The 23,759-nt window shown below is 41.7% G+C and overlaps 1 protein-coding gene across 1 annotated transcript in view; it reads right to left on the reverse strand.

Annotated features, from left to right (window-relative positions):
* The window catches only part of LOC139470317 (zwei Ig domain protein zig-8-like), a 141,061-nt gene that overhangs the window by 42,699 nt on the left and 74,603 nt on the right, over positions 1-23,759 (reverse strand). The window contains exon 2 of the mRNA XM_071252691.1: positions 9,075-9,211. Within this exon, the coding sequence (XP_071108792.1) occupies positions 9,075-9,211 (137 nt within the window). The remainder of the gene's footprint in view (positions 1-9,074; positions 9,212-23,759) is intronic.

Below are 23,759 nucleotides of genomic sequence, written 5' to 3' on the forward strand. Positions count from 1 at the left end.
TTAGGTTAAATGCGCTGTGTGAATTGTATTGAAGTGCTAGTGTCGGTCATCACAGTGATGTTGGGTCAAAACGCTATGTAAATTGTATTGAAATATCGAAGTTTATACTCATAATGACCACAGAAAGGTGTGTAAAAAGCCTAGGAAGGTCGGTCATAGTAACGGTTTATTGCCATCAGATAGTTTGTTCTGGAAACCGAGGTTATCCTCATCATCGGCTGTAGTGAGGGATGACAAAGCTTCTACAGACTCTCGTACTATTGGCTCATCGTGTATATGAGCAGTCTCCAAAAGACATCGCCAATTATTCTGCGACACTACATCACATATGGCGCATATACCCTTCTGGGAGCTGATTCTATTTCGCTAGTTAAACGACACATCAAACCATCTTCTCTCTACACATTAGATCTGTACTTGTGAAATCTTTTTCCGGCAATGTGTATGTTGAGAGCTGCAGCCCACAAGTTGCCGCTGAGTGGTTTAAAGATAACTGACAGCAAGTGTGAAAAATCTTTATGGTAAATTACTTCCCTATGCTCCAGAATGAAAGACGTTTGATGCTACTTAAGCCCTTAATCGAAACGCAAAAAGCCCATCAATACATCCTGAGACAGTCGCTTCTTCTTGCCTTCTAGACGTGCAATAACTTTTACTTATACATTAGCGGAAGGGAAAAGTCGCTAACATACACACCGAAATGGAACAAAAAACAATGGCAAATATATCTGCTAGGCCTCTTGGGACAAAATAAAACCGTACTTTGGATTCTAGTCATATAAGGATGCCGGTCAACACGAAATAGCTTTTACGGTTTGGTGAAGGCTTGGCCGTTACTCGTGTCAACTCTGGCAGATTTCTGGACCGAATTAACTTAAGTTATAAGCATTATGAAGCCGAACGTGTCTCCAAGACCCTGTAATGGTGGTATTGATTGGCCCTGGTCAGAGAATGAAGCTATATTCACGTTCCCTTGACCGTTCTGGCTACCAATTAGAAATCAATCGAGACGAAAATTGTTTTCTGTCTGAGAGACATTACTTTTAATATCTGAATTTATACGTGGAATCGGATTTCATGTAATTGTATGACCACTGAACGGTCAGGAACAGGGTTGTGATCGGAGGATGGGTAATTTTCGGATACTGACTAAGTACCATCTGGCCTTTGTGGCAACGGTGACGTGGCGACGGTCTTCCCCTGAAGTTGTCGAAACTCTTAACCCAACTACAACAACGGGGATTGTGCAGACAACATGCGTGCTGATATCAGCCATTGTATTCTTATACAAGCCTGCGTTGAGCACATTGTATCGGGAACAAAGCCAATGCATATAATCTGTAATATGATCAGGACTGGAACCAAACAAATCATCTTTTCTTTATGCATGCAGCAACCTGGAGGTTATGGTACCCGCGGCGCCAATGAGGTGACTATGGTAAAAAAATAAATTCTCAAAACATTTATCAATCAAGTACCATCTTAGTGTTTCTCATGATGTTCAATCTAAATATGATTCTGAATGTATTTCATTAGAGTGTGTACATTTATAGTGGTGTATGATGTGTGTGAACTTGCAGATGACGCCTCTGTGACGACATGTACTCTAGGGTGATTTTGCGTCGCAAATTGAGTTGAAAAAGGTCACCGTTAAGAATTCAAGCACAGAATTAAGAGAGGAATACCACAACACAGCGTATAGGACGATATATGCAGTACAAGGGCCTGCAGCCTTGTCTTATTGATTCACAATTAGAACATGTAAAGTCGAAAACTTCGGCACCATCGGCATATATATAGTTTTCACTATTTCGATACAAACGGAGTTACACCATGAGAGTAGTGCAGATTAGGGGTCTGTCGTGACCATAAGCGTATTTCGTCGTAAGGATATGTTGAGTTTATTGAAATTTCACTGCAATGATTTTTGTAATTATGTGGTAATCTGCGAAGATGTGCAAGTACCTCGCATGCCTAATTCGATTATTGTCACAGTCATTGTATGTTCTACGTATAATCAGTTACAATGGTAACACTTAACAGATAAGCATTATATATTTTCAGGTCTGAGGGTGTTATTGAGAATTCGATGCCCGAATATTTCACTTGGAACCGACGGCGTAAACTTGATATCTAATTAGCGTGGTATCCATTTCACCAAGCACGGGTTTTTTTTTAAGTTTGGGATTGGGAAAGAAGAATCTTATCAAGAAAAGTATTCAAATGAAAATTCCGGTAGGTTTCCGAGACCAGTACAATTCAGCAACGCTTTTCAGCCAATCGGATTGCAGCTCTCTCTCACAATCATGTTACAATGAGACACCATGAGATGTTTACAACGTATGTCAGATGCAGGAATCAGACATAAATCAAACACATTTTCCCATGCTTAAAACCTACACCATGGTGTTAAAAGACGTTACAGCAACTGCATGTTTTCGCACTATGCGATTAAAAATCATCTCTTCACACAAACCCTGTTTGAAATATAGCATTTTTGCGCCGATAGATAAAATGAATAGGTCTGGTCCCCAGTGTTTATTGCCCTGGGAACATCGCCTTTAAGTCTAGACATACTAGCACATCCCCTCATTTTCACAAAGTAACAATTAACCAAAATAGCTACTTCATTTACATCACCAGATCTCGTTAACGAGGTGATAAACAACAAGAGTATCATATTCACAACCGTGTGCCAGTGGAATGACATTTTGAAATAGTTTCATTTTATTTTCAGCTAATATTTGCAACGTCTATCTCATGTATATTAACATCCATCTTCATGGGAAAAAACAGCCGTAGCATGGAGTTCAGTTTGTGTTTGGTTGTTGTACTGCAGCCTGCAGCTATATACCAGCTATATGTCGGGGACCTGTGCTCTAAACCTGTTCTGTTTGTTTCTTGTGTAACTCAGCAATATTTCATCTAAATAACGGCGGTCTGTAAATAATCGAGTCTGGACCAGGCAATCCTGTGATTGATAACATCGATCCATGCATCGATACATGCAATTGTGATACGATGACATATATCTACCAAGTCAGCGAGGCTGACCACCCGATCCCGCTTGTCGCTTTTAGGACAAGCATCGGCGCCTTTTACAACAAGCATGTGTTCCTGAAGACCTATTCTACCCCGGATCTTCACGGATCCCAAATCCTTTCTGACCCAGGCCCAGGGGAGGAACTGGCAGAACAAATGACCTGTTTTTTGCTGCAATGGTTAACATTATGGAATATTTGAATTCCGAAACAGTTCCTGTGCGATTTTATGCCATTACAGCCGCCTCAATCCGTCCTTTGTTCAGCTGCATGTCTTACCGAGTTGCGCTAACGCCAGCTTCTTCCTTGGAAAGTTTTACCAGGGCAAGATCAAGTACATTCAAGAAGCCACATTGTTTGGTCTGTCAACCATGTCGTGACCGTGCTTCATGACCTCACCATCACGTGGTCACATGACCGCAAGGCGGGACTGTTAAACAGCGTTTCTGGTTGTGACCGCTTTTTTTATCAAGTCGTCGCAAAATGTCTCCATTTATGTCATTTCGGCGTTAAATTTTACTCACTCAAATTAAGTCTTCCAAAACAACCACCTCATCATGACCTCGGTCACTATGACGTCACAGCTTCGACGGTACATTTAGTTTGTACTCCGCGTAACATGGTAAATCGATCGCAAAAGATTCAGACAACGATTAGCTTTCCTACAGGTATTTAATAGTTGATGGGGTATAATCCCCGAGCCGATACCTCCGAGAGGTTTTATTTCCTGCTAACAAGACATAATGACCTCTTTTTCGTTAATCTTTCGCTGCCAATCAGACACTGTAAATATTTATAACACAATAAACCTGTCCGCTATCAGGGTCAATGTTGTCCTTGCTGATGACTGGAGGGGTTGCGACGTTGCGATGGGTGCCTACAAACAGGATGAGGAATGGCGAGTCAATACACTGTCAATCACCCAAACCTTAACGGAAAATAAATGCAGGATATCTGGAGAAGCTTGGCTTGGGTGTTTGCCCAAGCAGCCAACGTGATTGATGAACGCTGATGCCAATTTTTAAATTCCATCATAATGTCAAAATGTTTTCACGTTTTCACTTGTGAAAGTTTTATATCACCACAACCCTATGTAACATCGTGTGTGCATTCAACGCTTGGTATAATGATTCATATTCTTGTTTGACATTTACATCCTGCTAAATACTTATGTTCATTGCAGAACGACTCTGAAATACATCCTTCAACGCCCATATAAACATTCCTTCAAAATACACTTATACCTGTAGCCATGTTGATAGGCTTAATATTTACATTTGGCTTCTCAGTTAAATATTAATGTTCTCTGTCATGCAATAAGCTATTCCAATTTTAGACCTCTTCGAAGTTTGTTATCTTGCGATTACATGAAGTCTGTTTACAGACATGTCCATTCCTTGTAAGTTGATGTACGTTCGATGTTGACGTTGACGTCATGACGTCACAGGCGTTTGCGACTGCCAAGGGGCACTCTGCTGCCATGTTGTGTTGCTGTTTGAAAAGAAATAATCGTGCGGGGATGTTTTAGAATTTCTTATTTTTAAATAAATATATTCTTTGTCAACGTTACATTTCATTATTCAAAACTAACATCAACAGATGACATCGCATTCGTCACCACTCGCCCCTTTCCGTAATCAGCAAGAAGACTCGTCCCCCTATCGATTAATGTTATGTACAAAAATACGACAAACCTATCAGAATGCACATATAACTTCAAATACTTCCGTCAAAGAATCCCGCAGGAGTTTTTAAACAAAATTACTTATGCCTTGCATTTAAAAATATACCTGTTAAATGTATTCAATCGTATTTGTGAAATAACGTAAGTTCTGGTGTGTTTTCAATAGCATCTGGGATATACGAGTACATGTATATGATATATGAGGATATATACGTGAATCAGTACGCAACGAGTTGACAATTCTTTTAGTTATGCCCGTGTGCGCTCAGACGGAACCAAGTCGTAAGAATGGCCACGAGAGGGACACGCTTCGCCATTCGACTTGTCCCAGAATAACATTGGTCACATTGGTCACGAATGAAGACATGGCTGCAATGAAACTCCACCACAATGCTTTGATGACAATCGTGACGTCATCGGTAACCACCAAGCTGATTAGCAGTACATTTTAGTCTCAGGCAATTTTGAAATTGATGTCCCCCTGTAGAGAAGATGCTTTGGATATGTTGGTTTACCTCTATTGAGCATGACGGCATGGACGCTTATAAAATGGTGCTCTCTTGCAATGCGTACCTTCACAGGGCACAAAGGCCCGCTATCCTAGAACATTCCGAAAAGGGGTTGTTATAAATGTAACAAATATTATGAAAGTTTCTAAAATAAAATTTAAAAAAGAATTTTTCAAACACATACAATGTAGTTATCAAAAAGAAGTTGATAAACAACCCCCTAAACTTAATCAACAGATATTTGGTTTAACTTCATTGCAACCTTCTGTGCACTGTTTGGAATCCCCACGTCATTTCTTTGAAAGCAGTGGGACATGATATTTCTTGGAAGTCGAAAATGCAATCTCCCATTTTAGGTTTTAGAAATAGTTTTCAAAAATGCTAAACGAATTTATTTATCCAACAAACTTTATTAATAAACCCTCTACTTGAAATGTATTTCGAATCACGAAAAACAAGCCAGCTGCTGATTCGTTATTCAAATGCTGTATATTAAACAATAAAATTAATGTGGTCAAATTCGCTGAAACCCACGCAGTAACGTTCGTCCATCTCACAGGTGTACCATCGTCCACAAGCTGTTTAGTTAATCAGTACTTTGGAATAACGAAACACTAATTAGCACCGGGTTCGGTATTCAGACTTGGTATAACAAATATAAGATACCATATTTCCAACGCTGGAATATTTTTATAGCTGCGTTAAACAACAAACAGACACACAAGCAAATAAACAAACAAAATGTTCTGGAAAACGGTTACTGTTATTTCACTTTGGATGTCCCCTCTCTTGGAACAATGAACTTGATCATGACTAACGCTGAGACGAATATATCCTAAACAGTGCTTAAGGTACTTGACAACGTATACCCTGTTCTGATTCTTTGCTGAATAGTCATTATAGAACACAACATATAAGTTAAACTCAATATGCATGTACATATTTGGTGTTATAAGTGACAATATGTTCTATATTGTTAGGACAAGCGGGGATTACAAAAAATACATTTGGAAAAACAAATAACTTAAAGCGAACCCGCTGGAAATATCTTCTATTTGTTATACTAAGTCTGAATAACGAACCCGGTGCTTGCTTGGTTTTCGTTATTCAAAAGTACTGAGTAACGAAACAGCTGTTGGAAGATAAACTATTTCATATTTCATAGAATATTTGGAAATAAACTGAATAACCGGCGCTGGTTCGTGTTTCGTTATTCAAAAGTACTTCTCAACTAAACATGTAAACATGTCACACGAACATCACCACGTGAGTTTCAGTGTGTTGGGCCACGTGCACATTACATTGTTCAACAAACAGCCAGCCTTTGAATTACGTATTCATTGATGGCTTGGTCTTCGTTATTCGTTAACACTCCAGACTGCTGGGAGTCTTTCGATATAAACATATCATCACAGGTCATTACAAGTTTAAAACACATCTGCAAGTCTCGGAATCTGAAACTATAGTGAGTGTGTGAGTGAGTGAGTTTGGTTTTACGCCGCTTTTAGCAATATTCCAGCAATATTACGGCGGGGGACACCAGAAATGGGCTTCACACATTGTACCCATGTCGGGATTCGAACCCGGGTCTTCGGCGTGACGAGCGAACGCTTTAACCACTAGGCTACCCGACCGCCCCTCTGAAACTATAAGCGACCTGTGTTGTATATTTGAGATAAAAAGACACTCGGTGAGATTCTCTCTATATAAAGACAGGATTATTAACGGGGATTGTTTTTATGAATATGATTATTAATGTATAATGAAATATTTACTAAATGAGGATAACGTTTGCTTCTGATTTCCCGACATATAACATCAACGTCGCACAATGAGGAGGTTCATTTAAGAATTGACTTTCACTTTGAGTGAGTTATTGGAGTATGAACCTTCACAGAGTGAGGGCCGAACTGTATGAACGTCGGAGTTTGCAACAAGTACAAGACGCCAAAATGGCCGACAGGACAAACGTGACGGGAGAGATTTCCCAATTTGTTCATGAACCTGTGGCTATTACAAGTGTTAGTCATCAACTGGCCGATCATTGAAAGGTGATTGTAAAGATGTGGCAAATTGATACGAAGGTAAATTCATAGATAGCTGGTAGACTGTCACTGTAGTCTAGACATGGGTCGAGTCGATACAATGATAGTTTGGATGTGCTTTTCCATGAACGGGCATGCAATCAAACTCTTGAAGTTATCTCAATGTATGATTTCAAGATTAAAGGTGTCTAAATGATGGGAAACTACGCTTCTGTGCGAGGGAATTCCCTGTGCTTTCTCCATGAATGTATACGAAATCAGTGTTTACGTCATTTCATACGAATACAGTCTCATGAAAAACGTATGAGCGTCAAAATGTGTCGTGCATACAGTTACGAACTTCAGTTTCACGGTCACGTGACCAACATATCATCCAATGGAAAAGCCGTATATCGTGTCAACTTCAAATTTAAAAAAAGTATTTAAAAAATACAAACATATCTTTCAGACCATTTGTGTGTAGAATTACTACCAACAGACAGCTTCATGGTATTATTTCGTTGGTGATTAATGCAACTACAATATTTAATTTGAAAAAATTGACAAAAGATACTAAGTATTGATCACCTTTTGTTAAATGATTAAGATACAACCGAAAGCTTCTAAGAGACCACTGTAGGTTTCTCCACGTAGATAACACAGAGGAAGCAGTTGAACAGGTCGTCAAACACCTATTGCCCCGGGGCAGTTGCATAATAAATTCATAGATTTAAACCATGACTGAATTGTTACTTAAACACCACATGGCAAAATAGGGAACTTGTTGTTTTTGCCTATTATTTTCCTTGATGACAGAACAACGTGAGTTGCAGCAGGATTTGAACCCACCAAGTTTGCATGTGATGCCAACTATTGTATTCTTCTGACATGGAAGAACCGTTATGAAATGAACAACTAAATATTTACCTACAACTTGAGGAATAGTTCATCCGTTAATGAACGGTAAACATGTGTTTATGCAGTAGATTTTTAGAAAACTAATACGGGATGAGAGTTATGGAAATTGCTATTTATCTAAAATGTATAATAAGCTGTGTATGTACTGTGTGTTTATGTTATGCGTCGACATGCTATAGACCCGTGAAGATCCTGGATAGAATAGGTCCTCAGCAACCGATGATTGCCGTAAAAGGCGACCATGCTTGTCGTAAGAGGCGACTAACGGGATCGGGTGGTCAGGCTCGCTGGCTTGGTTGATGCATGTCATCGTATCCCAATTGCGTGTCACTGGATTCTCTGGTTCAGACTCGATTATTTACAGACCGCCGTCATATAGCTGGACTATTGCTGATTGCGGCGTTACACAATAAACAAATAAACAAAGATCATGCTACTATACACAGCATCGTTCGCTTTTACTTCTTGTGATGATCAGTTCATATAATGCACTGTTGTTTTCGGCATGGATTAACGTACGCTGTGTACGTCCTGGACAGACCCGTGGAGATCAGGGGTAGAAAAGGTCTTCAGCTACCAATGCTTGCCGTAAAACGGGATCGGGTGGTCAGGCTCGCTGACTTGGTTGATGCATGTCATCGAATCCCAATCGCGTGGAACGATGCTCGAGATGTCAATCAGTGGATTGTCTGGTCCAGACGCGATTATATGCAGGTAACATAGCTTGAATATTGCTGAGTACGGCGTTAAAAGCAAACAAACAAACAAACATCCCGGACATTCGACCCCAAGACGGGAGGACACCATGAACCTGCTCGCACATGCATTGTTGTGAGGGAGGCCCGTTATATAACGTATACACAGATTATTGGCGCGGCAAGGTGGGTGTCTGACTCACCTTCTTTTCCCCTAGGTTCTCCACTTCACACTTTAACACTGCAGTTTGTCCAACACGATACGTATAGTTACTGGGGTTAGACAGGAAACGAGGCAGCGGGTCACTTGGGTCTTCATCGAAGTAGGTGTCTTGGAAAGCTGAAAACGAGAAAGGTAATTCTGATAATAATCAAGTCCAAAGATATACATTCAAAAAATGTAGATGATTACAGAAAAACAAAAAGGTATCGAGTGATGGTAATCGATGGATAGAAAAATAGAAGCACTAGACAATCAAATCAACATGACAATCAACAGAACATTTTGGCTCACAAATTGAACGTTTGAGATGACAAGATCAATAACTGTTCATGCCCCTACGATTCGTCAAACATTCGTCCACTACTCTTGAAGCGACTGGCCCAGTTTAGTTAACGCAGTTAGTGGCCTTTGACGTCTCACGATCATGTCCCAGGTTCGCTTTATGGGGTAAAGGTGGGGCTGGCCATTGCATTCTGAAGTTGTCTTGCTGCTGGTGGAAGTCAGTTACGGTAGATACACGGTGGGCATGGTCTATATCGTCTTGAAAGAGAAAACACGTGGACCTGCATGGCTCTAGTATGTTGTGTCGGTAGTACTGTCAAGTGACCCTACCTTGGACAATATACAGTAGCGTACTGGTTGCCTTAGATGTCCAGCCCCATATTATTACCAACCCACGCTCAATTCTGTCACCCGTGAAGATCCGGGTCAGAATAGCTCTTCAGCAACCTATGTTTGCCGTAAAAAGCGACTACGCTTGTCGTAAGAGGCGAGTGATGGGATCGGGTGGTCAGGCTCGTTGACTTGTCATCGTATCCCAATTGCGTGGATCGATGCTCATGATGTCAGTCACTGGGTTGACTGGTCCAGACTTGATCATTTACAGACCGCCATTGTGTATGTAATATTGCTGAGTGTGGCGTTAAAGAACAAACAAACAAAACATCAAATCTGACACGTTCCCCCAGGCACGTTCACGGCCATCCAGTGAATCTGGACTCATCTGACAACATTACACGGTACAGTTGGCGCGTGTCCCAATTTCTACGCCATAAACATCATTGGCGTCTGGCTAGAACGAAAAAAAAGTTGGCATCTGTATGTTGTCTTCGGTAGTACTGTCCAGTGACCCTTCCATGGACAACACACAGTGGCGTACTGGCAGTCATATTGGTCCAGCCCCATATTATTACCAACCCACCCTCGAGTCTGTCACGTTGCCTCACGTTGCCCTACGTTGACGTTTGCACGGCGTTCGTTAAGGCCTCCCCTGACACGTTCACGCCCATCCAGTGAATCTGAAAACATTACACGGTACAACTGGCGATTTTCCCAGTTTCTACGCCATAAGCACACACCATTGGCGTCTGGCTAGAACTCGTTTTGTTAACGGTGGTACAACACGTGGTCGCCGGGCATGAGAAATAGCTGCATGACGATTTCTAATCTTCTGGTCAGTAGCTTGGACTCCGGTGGCCCGGCGCAAGTGAAAAGCGACTTTTGACTCTATCTTTAAGCCTGGGTTTTGATTAATCGATCTTGGGATTGTGTTGCTGACCTAGGGCGCCCTGTGGCGACCGACGATAAACATTTTGTGTCGGCAACATATTGGCTACCGTTTTATCTCTGGCATATTTCAAAACTGATCAAAACATATTTTTGTCATGATCCCCTACATTTTTTTGAGAGTTATTTAAGGGATGAAGCACCTAGCAGTAGGGATTATAGTTCGCTCAAGGCAGTTTGTGTTGATACTTTTCCAAAACATGTCAAAGTTTACAGGTTTCCGTATTACTCATTTACTTCTGTTCTTGAAACGTTTACTCTTCATACAGTTTTTATGTATTTACAACCCTTGCTACCATAGAACAAACAAAGTGGACACTTTTCCCCGGGACAAGATGCTTTCTTCAACTAAACTGTCGGTCCATAAGAAGACTTAATGGCTGGTCTCTTAATTGATAGCTCATGTGACAGGAAACCTAATTGCCTTCCTTGTGTGGTAGGTGGTTGGATACCATCGGAAATCTATCAGGTGTACAATGAATGAATAGCCCTGGGAATGAGATTACTATGCAAATCTCCTATGGTGAGAGTTGTATAAATAGGTGGTTGAAGCACACTGGCATCGTATGTCGCAGCTCGTGTTGGGGGACAAATGCTTGTTTGCGGCGGACATATACACGATTATGAATATCCCAGTGACGCCTCTACATTGCAAATGTCAAATCAAGAGTATTGTGTATGAGTCGAGGCCAAGAGCTGAGAGTGGGCAGAGCGAAATGTGCCATGACACAGGGAAATCGTGCTGCTGGACCTGTTTGTGCCTTCTAAGAATATATTAAATTAATACTTTTGTTTGCAGGGCGCCAGTTCTGCTCATCATGGGTATTGATAAAACACCAGACGTATCTCAAGGAACGGTGACCACGATTGGATAATTGGCGAGATCCTAACAATGGTTGAACTGTTGCGTGATAACACCTTTGTTGATAAGCGAAGTGTCGGGGAAATTTGTGTACACTCTGCGACAAACAGATGGCGATGCAAAACAAGTAAAGTTTTCTTTGCCAAAATCTGACTTTTTATGTGTCTTAATCGGGCGATGATCGTTTCAAAATCTCAACTTTTGTAACGGCTGGTAAAGACTGTTCTGTATGTGCTCCCGACATTACATGGAACGTGATTCATGAGTTGTAATGTAACACGCATCTCGGGCGAAGAAGGCCCAGGAAACCACAGATTGTTGAATGTCCCCGTCTCGCTGCCCGTGTCTCCTGGGCCATGGCCTAGACTCACTGAGGTGTCTTGTCTCGAAAATCGGAAGCAAAAACATGTTATTCAACGTCGTACTATTGTACTATTATGTCTGCCAGTTTCGACCTTACAGAGCCCAGATAACATTCCACTCGAGCTATTTCTCAACAGAATAAATATCAATTGCACTTTTCAGAAATAGTTTATAAACTTGGTGTATGTTTGTTTTTTATAAAAAGAGACGCAACAGAGGTTTGAAATGTTGTTTAGAGTATTAATAAAGATCTCGTATATATATATATATATATATATATATATATATATATATATCCATCCATCCATCAATCAATCCATAAATACATTAAACGTACAGTATGACATAAAGTAACAACATTTGGAAACATCAAATGATGATCTGACACGAGAGTTTCAATAACATCAATCTGTATTTTTCTTCTAGTGTAGGATGTGTGTCATTTATCACACGTTTGCTATTTAAACATGGCTGATTTGATATTACATGGTGACACTTTCATACCGTCTTGATAGGAATGCCTTCACACATTCCCACTGCAAGATGCTAGTGCGGACGCCACACACAACGTGCATTTGCCAGCATCAATGAATGCGCACAATACTACTTTCTATGCCGATATCCGTTCGTTCAAATACCCATCACTGCCTTTATCTGGTGATGTATTGATCCGTTCAGACGCCCCAGCATATAGTGTGTGACAACGACGACTGGTATAACATACGTTAATTGCTACAGTGGTTCGATATTGCAGAATAACCGAAAAAGAAATGTTTATAGTTCGCATGGACGCTGCTGAGCGCTGAACCGGGTTGAGTAAGTCAACAGAGCGTGGCAACAGCTGTTTCGGTGCAGATATTTGATGCGTTTTAACATTACCTGTTGTATAGATTTTGATATAAACTATTGTAATGATATTAACAATACGTCTTGAATAGGCTACATAACGATCCACTCCACTGTAATCCCAGTATGAAGTATATCACGATTACCCGGTTCGTGGACATTAACTGATTAACTGAAGGTGGTGATAAAGGGGACGCACTCTGGATGAGTATACTTCAGCACTGGGGTTATATAAACGTGTTGAAGCGACCCTTATAACACTGGCACATGATTGTCTGTGTGTATACTTCAGCACTGGGGTTATATATACGTGTTGAAGCGACCCTTATAACACTGGCACATGATTGTCTGTGTGTATACTTCAGCACTGGGGTTATATATACGTGTTGAAGCGACCTTTATAACACTGGCACATGATTGTCTGTGTGTATACTTCAGTACTGGGGTTGTATAAACGTGTTGAAGCGACCCTTATAACACTGGCACATGATTGTCTGTGTGTATACTTCAGCACTGGGGTTATATATACGTGTTGAAGCGACCCTTATAACACTGGCACATGATTGTCTGTGTGTATACCTCAGCACTGGGGTTATATAAACGTGTTGAAGCGACCCTTATAACACTGGAACATGATTGTCTGTGTGTATACTTCAGCACTGGGGTTATATAAACCTGTTGAAGCGACCCTTATAACACTGGCACATGATTGTCTGTGTGTATACTTCAGCACTGGGGTTATATAAACCAGTGAAGCGACCCTTATAACACTGGAACATGATTGTCTGTGTGTATACTTCAGTAATGGGGTTATATAAACGTGTTGAAGCGACCCTTGTAACACTGGAACATGATTTTCTGTGTGTATACTTCAGCACTGGGGTTATATAAACGTGTTGAAGCGACCCTTATAACACTGGCACCCTTCAGCACTGGGGTTATATAAACGTGTTGAAGCGACCCTTATATCACTGGCACATGATTGTCTGTGTGTATACTTCAGCACTGGGGTTATATAAACGTGTTGAAGCGACCCTTATAACACTGGCACATGATTGTCTGTGTGTATACTTCAGTACTGGAGTTATATAAACGTGTTGAAGCGACCCTTATAACACTGGCACATGATTGTCTGTGTGTATACCTCAGCACTGGGGTTATATGAACGTGTTGAAGCGACCCTTATAACACTGGCACATGATTGTCTGTGTGTATACTTCAGTACTGGAGTTATATAAACGTGTTGAAGCGACCCTTATAACACTGGCACATGATTGTCTGTGTGTATACTTCAGCACTGGGGTTATATAAACGTGTTGAAGCGACCCTTATAACACTGGCACATGATTGTCTGTGTGTATACTTCAGCACTGGGGTTATATAAACGTGTTGAAGCGACCCTTATAACACTGGCACATGATTGTCTGTGTGTATACTTCAGCACTGGGGTTATATAAACGTGTTGAAGCGACCCTTATAACACTGGCACATGATTGTCTGTGTGTATACTTCAGTACTGGAGTTATATAAACGTGTTGAAGCGACCCTTATAACACTGGAACATGACTGTCTGTATGTATACTTCAGTACTGGGGTTATATAAACGTGTTGAAGCGAACCTCATAACACTGGCACATGATTGTCAGTGTGTATACTTCAGTATTGGGGTTATATAAACGCGTTGAACCTTATAACACAGACACATGATTGTCTGTGTTTATAATTGCAAATATGTAACAGGTGGTGCTCAATATCACTGAAGCCACACGAGGTCACTCGTCACTTAAACATGGCAATCGGTTTAGAAGAAAAGATAAGTTTTACACATTATAATTGATAGTTGAGAGTTGATCTGAGAGATCTGGATCATTGAAAACCCATTTGTCTGCAGTTTGCACGTGAGTGTAGATAACCACTGCGTTTACAACAAACAACTGATGCGAGGGACCAGTTGACCACACGTAACAGTACGAGGCAACCTTCGTTTGCAACATCAGGACATTTATTGACAAATCTATGATACAAGTATTTCGTGGAAAACAACTTCTAAAACTAGCACGTGGAACAATCGGTGGCTCAGATCCCTTTTTACAGAGTAGAACTACACTTTACCACTCCACCATATGTGAACACATCACAACACAATGAGATATGTGTGTGTGTGTGTGTGTGCGTGCGTTCATGCGTGCGCGCGTGTGTGTGTGTGTGTGTGTGTGTGTGTGTGTGTGTGTGTGTGTGTGTGTGTGTGTGTGTGTGTGTGTGCTGTTAGTACTAATCCGGACTTAGTTCCAGTCAACTGAGATACCGTGCCGCAGTTTAACACGAGTATTCCACTCAGACAGTACATGGACGGCAAGTCCTTCATCCCTTTATTGCCGAGCGCCAGGCAGGGTAACAATAAGCTCATTAGTTCATTATTAGTTCATTTTCATCTTAACTATAGTTGGCCTTATTGGCATGATAACAACACCGGCATACAGCATACATTATAATTACCTAAATAGAGAAAACGAAACCAATTAAACAATCAATACTGAAAATTCATTTTGTGACATAAATCTGAACATCTTTATTCTACTTCTGCCTGCGTATTCTATGGGAACAGGTACAATATATCAAAGTACACACATCCCAGCCCAATTTCATGCAATATAACTGTCTTGTCTACGACCCCCGTGGATCTCCGTGTCAAAAAAGGTCTCTAGCAACCTGATGTTTGTTGTACGAGGCTTTGGGTCATGCTTGGTGACTTGGCTGATGGCGTGGCATCTAACCCGTCTGTGAACGTTGCAATCATGTTAATCACTGCTTGTCTGGCTTATTATATACTCGGTTAGTTAGATTTTCATGTAACTGTAAGTTTTCTGGGTGCAGAACAATAAACAAACACTTTTGTACACAACGGCTCGGACGGTAAAACATATGTCAAACCAGAGAAGGAGGGACTCAAAACTATCAACAACATTCGAATATCATATCACCAGCTGTTTTGTTGGTTAGCTCCACAGACTTATAGGGCAGTTAAACCACGGTGGCCTGTAAGTAATCGAAGTTGTCGCCATGATTGCATGAATAAGGTCCCACGAATAAGGTATTGCTACGATGACAGAATCAGCCGCTGTCATCGGTCATGGTACAGCAGTACTCAAGCAGAGGACCAGGGGCTACAGATACGCACGATATACATATGTGACAACTCTGTTACTGTTTGTTTGTTGTTAAACGCGACACACGCGACAAACTTCCAGCTATTAGACGGCTGGCTGTAAATAATCGAGTCTGGACCAGATAGTCCAGTGATTGACATCATGAGCATCGATCCACGCAATTGGGATACGATGACATGCATCAACCAAGTCAGGGAACCTGACCACCCGATCCCGTTAGTCGCCTCATACGACAAGCATAGTTGCCTGTTGCAGCAAGCATGGTCGCTGAAGACCTACTCTACCCTGGATCTTCACGGGTCATTACCGTAACATCCGACACTAGATCCAGCACAGCGGACAGGGAGTGTACTCCGATCCAGTTACATGGACAAACCAGTGCTTGTCACAGTCCAGGCGATGAGGATGTTTCTCTTCGATCGACCCGCCAAAAATGTGTCGTCAATAAACATCTAATCCATTTCAAAGAAAAAACACAATGGAACGTCTAGAAGCAGACACACGCACGCACACACACGCACGCACGCACGCACGCACGCACGCACGCACGCACGCACACTCGCAACAAAACACAAAAACAAAAAAACATAAAATTTTCGTTTGGCATATACTGAAGCGCAAAGGAAACGTCACGTCATTGAGACATATTAATAAAGATAAAACTTGGCAAAACTGATCATCATGGTTGAAATTAAAGTGTCAAATGTTCTTAAAGTGAAACACAACACTGGTCTCTGAGAAAATGGCATCACAAGTTAGGATCTCGTGTGTCCGCCATGTGCATTGATGACTGCCGTGCAACGTCCGTAAATGGAATGGATGAGGCGGTTGATGAAGGGCATAGGCACTTGAGCCCTCACTCTGAGGAACGCCTGACGCAGTTCAGCTTCAGTTGTCGGCCTTGGTCGGACGTCATTCAGCCATCTTTGAATCTCAATGGGATTTAAATCGGGACTGAGGGTTCTGATGCCACTCTGCTGGAGGAAGCCTCTTGCTGCTTTCGCAGTGTGGGCACGGGCGTTATCATGCTGCAACTCGTGGTTGCGGCGACGTGGTAAATGAGGTATGGCTTGGGGCCTCAAGACTTTATCAATGTATCGAGCTGCTGTGACACCATTGCCTCACCCTGGACCGATGTTCTGGACGACCACAGGGCCGACCCTCTGTGCAAGACCAATTCCACCCGACACTATGATGCTCGGACCACCACACGAGTCTCTCTCAACAACACAAACATCCGAATAACGTTCCCCACGGCGTCCCCAGACTTTCTCTCTCTGCCATCTGCTGTTACAGTAACGGTTCTCGTCTGTTAAGCTAAGAGGACTCTATTCCACTGTTGTTGGCGCCAATGCTGGTGTTGTGTTGCCCACTGAAGACGGTCCCGGCGATGACGTGGTGTCAGAATGGGTCCTCGGTGTGGCCTGAGACAGTGGAGGTGTCTGCTCGTCAATCGTCGACACACGGTGTCCGCACTAATGTGTCGCTGGTGTGTCCCCATGGTCTGTTGAGCAGTTTCCTCAGCAGTAACAAAGCGATCTTGAAGATGCTGTCGCACAATCTGACGATCCTGACGTCGGGTTTTGACCCTTGGTCTTCCACTACATGGTCGGTCATCTGTAGTGTTGGTGGTCTGGTACCGTTGCTGGAGCCTGTATATGATCCTTACGTGGACTGGAAATGCATTGGCTACTTGCCGGTCAGATTGTCCAGCTTGCAATCGTCCAAGGGCTTGGTGTCGCTGATTTCTTGTCAATCTTGGCATGTGGAAGCAATTCAATAACGAATGAATGTTATCCGATCTGGGTGGATTCTTAAAGGGCAAGAAATGTGGGAACGCATGTGCATTTCAATGTGCACGGAACTCACGTGCATCGGGTTACCATGGCCGTTGCCATGATGCGTTTGGGCGATTGGTTTTCATATTAACTGCTTTGTTTTTTCGTCAAGTTTCATTTTTCCGGACAAGCTGATGTTAACGTTTCGAAACTTTGACAAAAAAAACCCAGATATTTAAATGACAACTTTTCATGAAATGTTACTTGGGGTTACGTTTCTTTTGTGGTTCAGTATATATTAAATTGTCGGTCCCTCGTGGGTAGCGTTCGTGACCAATCGATCCCCAATACAGTCGCCTGGGCCATCTACAGACATATGTCAGTCGCATAAGCATTTTAACATACTGCATATCACATCACGACAGTTTTGTACTTATGTACAACCAGATCCTCATTCCAGAATGTCGGCTGTCGAGTGGTAGCTTTCCGGGTAACAGATCGCGCTTGTTCGATCGGACGTTTATAAAGGAAAGACTATGCGAAGCCCGGTGTAAAGAAGCGCCCTGCTCCTCCACAGGGCGGATGGGTTGATGTCAGAATCAATGCCTAATGAATGAAACCCTCCCACTGTGACACGGGAGGTAGGGCGCCAAGTCTCAAGGAATATTGATTCTTGTGAGAAAAAATATCGCAAAAGCCAGATATTGAAAGGTCTTTCAATTTTCACTTTGCCCGGAACACACTTGATAGCTCCTGTTTGTTTTTCCGATACAACGACATGAGATAAACCCCGCTGATGACGACCGCCCTCCCTGTTGGCGGACGGTTACCAGCAAGACAGTATATGACTTTGAAGAGTGAAAAGGATGTGAGCAATGTACCATTTACAGTCTCGCAATGCACCGGGGTTGCTCCCAGTGCACATTCTTAGCACCTGTACACGATTGTCAATGTAGATAAAACGTACCAATATATGTAATTGCTGCATACTGAAACTATCATGACGTAGAATAGTGAAACATGAATCGAGTCCACATCAACGCATTGAACATTGTACTGTTAACAAACCGCTATCTTATACCCAATGCTAACACATTACGCATTTCTCCTGGGTATTTTCCATCAATCCACTCACCCCTCAGCTCAATATAAAGGTCACAATTGGATATCTACAAACCATTCTTTCCGTTTCTAACGGACAAAGTGAGATTTCAACTGGAAATCGAATTGCCCCCAGCAACGCATACAACTGTAACGTTTTTCATCTATGCAATGTGCCATTCGCAGGAAACACTGGAATTGATGCTTTCAAATAAAACTGGCTGCTTATTGCAAAATCAGACCATTAATCTATTAGCAATTTGGCAATAAATTCACGGAGACGTTTTAAGCTAGGGAAACTCAGCTAATTTACACATTAAATTTGATTCTAGTATTGCTATTTCCTGGGGCGTTTCAGCTGGAGTAATAACGTCAATTACATCTGGCCTTTGTAAGGGAAAATGTACACGTAAATTGTCTACTGGCCCAGGCAACCGTGTGGGACGTCTATTACGTTATCATATATGATCTAAAAGCCAGAGATATGATCACGGTTATGAGATTAAGTGGACGTTATATTGGTCAGTGGGCATTATTTAATCACGTTTGTCAATGGAAAGGGGGGTCTCTCTTTCGTTATGGACACCGCTGGCATGAGGTCTTTAATCAAATATCCTCTATATTGGCCGTTCTGATTTATGTCGATCTTGCTTCCTCGCCCCCTGCTGCTTAAACGTAGGTCCTGCTTCTTCAAGATGCACTGGGGCGTGCTAACTAAATCGTTTATATTAAAGAAAGATGACAAAATGGAGAACGCGATCAGTCCAAGAGTAAGTCCTTATTCATGTCTCATTTGGCCTGCGTCTGCAACTCTTACCCTCTGATGTATCGGGGTGGTCAAAAGAACCTCTCTGCGAGGCTGATTCAATTGACGCACGAGCAACTCTGCAAGACTCTTTGAACTTTGAAGAGAAATTGATAGAAGATGCTGCACGATGTCAGCAAGCTATTTGCATGTTAACTTTTGATCTGCCTCATGACTGATACCGGCAGCTTCTTCCGTGATACTGCTTGATTAGTCCAAGTGATGCAACGCTCTCATAAATGAATGGAAAAAATATTTGATGATGTTAAGCACTTAATGCTTCTGCATCATGCGTTGCAGCAACTATCAGTTATTCGCTTTGATTTGACTCTCTTTTATGTCATTAGATTTCAGCTTTCGTCACCGAGAGGAGTACAATCTGGCACGGACTTTCTCTCCAGTTCGATATGTGCACAAAATAGCAATACAATAAACACATAGTTGCTGAATGTATTGTTAAATTTCATGTCCGAACTCACTATCTCACTCACTCACAGGTGCCGGGGGGTAATATCTGCGTTAAACCCTTACTCAATTAGCCGCCGAGTTGAATTCACTCACTCACTCACTCATGTACAGGGTGACAGAGACAGGACCACCAACTGCAACACCACAACGCCTACTGCAACATCTGCTACTCCTCGGTGACGTGACATAATCACTGTGCGCCCATACTCATTTGTTCCTCATTGGCGGATTTCCATGTCATAATAAACGCATCCATTACGCCACACGCCTTCATCCTTCATTGCCAGCGGGTCCTCGTCCCTCGGCATCACAGATGCTACAACTGTCTCCCCGCCAGATTGTTACAGCATCAGTAGATGCTGACGCTGAAGGCGATTATTTCTCCGTTGAGATGAGGTGCTGGTGTAGACGACATTGATGTAGTCAGTATCAACATCGACAAATTAACAATCGATCAAGCAAACTTGCCACTTTTAGAAACTAGTGACTTGGAGACACAATATTATCATTACAATATTCCAGTATTTGGAGCTATAACACCGTAATCAGGTGACAGTGACGGGTCAAACCCACGCCCAGGTGTCATGATCATGACCATATTTCGGCTATCAAGTTTGTCGGAGATTGTCTGAGTATTGAGCTACGTGACATCGAACAGTCTCCCATATAACGACAATAAAGTATTGAATATTCATGATCATGCTTTCGGAGCGTGGGGACTATATTTAGACATTGTAATAACAGAACTACTTTCCACGACAATCAACTGAAAAATATTGTGAGATCAAAGATTAATGTAACGATCACTTTGAATCCTGCTTTGATTATCAACCGTGGCAAGGCTTGCAATCAATTAATGTTACCCATTTTAATCATTGGAAAAGGGCAAATCTAAAAGTTAGTATCAATGTGTTAAAAATATATGCGTTGTATATCATATTACGTTCAATAAATTAACCCGAGATTCTAAATTTGTGACAAATATTAGATATGGAATGGATCGTGATACACGGTGATGCATTGTTGCCTGTATTCACAAATACAGTTTACAGTGCGAGTATTCTGTAGCATCTGTGATAGGCACTTTTTATAGGATCGGATACAGCTATGCCCAATTGATTTGTTTTTTTACCGAGAGTGTTAGCTTTCTATCTAATTCATGAAATCAATTAAGAAATGTTTTAAAAAGAGTAGTTGATTGATCTGCTGTCTCCCCTCGCATATCTATCAGCCTGTGATCACGTGTCAAGTCGTGGTTTACTGAGTGAGTGAGTGAGTTGGGCCTAACTCCCAGTATTTCCCCTACAAAGCGTGTCGGCTTCGTGTCCAACAAACATCCCAGGGGTCCATGTAGTGACGGTTACCACGTGGGTGAAACACACATTTCGAAAACATCATCATCGGATCCTGGACTCGAGAAGGGAAGCAACTCTTCGGTGCAGACAGCCGCATAAACCTAGGCCACCTCTATAGAAAGGGGCCATGCTCAGCGTCTTAGTCACCTATAATTATCTCAACTATCTTCAAATATACAGACACAATATGCGATTATAGATACTTCTAAAACTTATGCGAGGTTATTCCAAATTACTCGTCATTAGCTGAATCGTGATTATTTGACCTGGATCTTGTTACCACATGTTCGTTAGCCGCATGTTAGTGTGTTCAGTCGTGACATTCAACCACACAACATTGACTACAAATTGACTACACATTCAAGCCTGTCAAATGCCCTTGCGCTCAGATGATTGATTCAGTAATAAATACATGGATTGTCATATTGTGTGCAGTTGGGGATCAGCACAATATGTAATGAAAAGGGTCTTTGTGATGATATTCACCATCCAGACGAGTCTAACGCATCAGGGTAATAAAAACGACATAACGTTGGCGGTAAACCGATAGTTATTTTCAATTTTAACTTTCGAGCGTAGATTCAATACAAGTTAAATTTGAATTAGAAAAAAATAATAGGTTTAGAAGGTTATAAATTAATTCCAGTAGATTTAATTCCATTCTGCTATAATAGAGCATGATGGAATTCACGGACCAATGACGATCGGCTTTCATCCACTGTTCAGTATATATATACTATTGCGCAGGCTCTAAATTTCACCATGACGCTTAAATCACTTGTGAGTTAATACGAAGTTATAAACCCATCTGGCGCATATCCTGTGTAAACTTTATTTAAAACGACCACCATAAAGAAAACGATCTGACCAAAAGTTTAGCTCTGAAGTACAAGATATCGTTAAGTTGTAGATGCAGGGCGTAAGGCATTGTTACGCTGTCAGTGCGTGACGAGTAGTGCTGTCAGTACGTGACGGAGTAGTGAGGTCAGTACGTGACGGAGTAGTGAGGTCAGTGGGTGAGGGGGTAGTGAGGTCAGCACGTGGCGGAGTAACGCTGTCAGTGGGTGAGGGGGTAGTGTCGTCAGTACATGACGTGATATGACGGATTAGTGCTGTCAGTACGTGACGTGATATGACGGATTAGTGCTGTCAGTACGTGGAGGGAGTAGAGATATCAGTACGTGCGGAGTAGTGCTCTCCGTACGTGACGTGACGGAGAAGTTCTTGTCAGTACGTGACGGAGTAGTGCTGTCAGTACGTGACGGGGTGCCTAATGGCATTCCGTCGTGACAATATATATAATTATACAGATTTTTTAAGTAATCATTGAGTCTTTTTCGTTGGATACTCTGTTCAAAATAGTCATTATCCATTATTCAGCAACTTTGTGACATTGAGGTCTATCACCATGTTAATCACCCCATCGGACGTTGATAAGAACAAAATGTTTAAAAGGATAATTTCTATGGTGGTTAAGATCTATGTCATAGTCTAACGGCGATTCAATAAAGTTGGCGGATCAATGTGATGAAGGATTGAAACAATGTTCGTAACATTAATTACTAAACTGCCAGAAAAAGAAAGGATAAACCTATATTTGATGGTGGCTAAAAAAGAAACAAACAAGAAAGGGTTATTCGATGGGGATACATTTGATACGGGTACCATAGTTTTGGACCTTAAGATGGAGATTTTCGGCACTGTGTTTCATCCCAGCAACGTTTGATAACGTTTGCATTTTTAAGAGTATACTTTATTTTCTTCAAGTGTAGTTATAACTGTTTGGGCAAATGTAATTGTCATTGGGGGATTTTGACCCTTCACGTCATGGATCCATTCAATAACATGACTAATTATAATTTTCATTTGACAGACTACGTTATGTATAAGTAGAATCATCATCGTTTTCACGTCACAACACGTCATGCTTCTCATGACGTTTGGGACGGAATATTGGTTGGTATTGATTTAGATAAATTGAACATTGACACTATGTAAACTGTAAGGAATTCGGAAACTTCAATGTGAAATTCGTTCCGTAGTTTCCGCCATTCACTGTCACGCATGTATTCACTCGATACGTTAACGTAAGTATGATTTTACTTTTCATTTTAGCAATTATGAAGCAGTTTTAATGTGTTAACAAAATTATGCGTTCACAGTTGGCTTCACACACTGCATAAACGTAGAGAATCGAACACGGGCATTCGGCCTGACGAGCCCCGCCCCGCCTATTTCACGGGGGTAGAGTGTTGTCGGGATTTTTACAGAATTGTCTTGACTGATTGTAGGCAATAGAGAATGTTTGTATAGGTCACGTGATAACCAACGTGACAATAAGATAAAGAGGAGTG

Source organism: Haliotis cracherodii, unplaced genomic scaffold, assembly GCF_022045235.1.
Source record: "Haliotis cracherodii isolate W230 unplaced genomic scaffold, xgHalCrac1.p SCAF_1, whole genome shotgun sequence".
NCBI lineage: Eukaryota > Metazoa > Mollusca > Gastropoda > Lepetellida > Haliotidae > Haliotis > Haliotis cracherodii.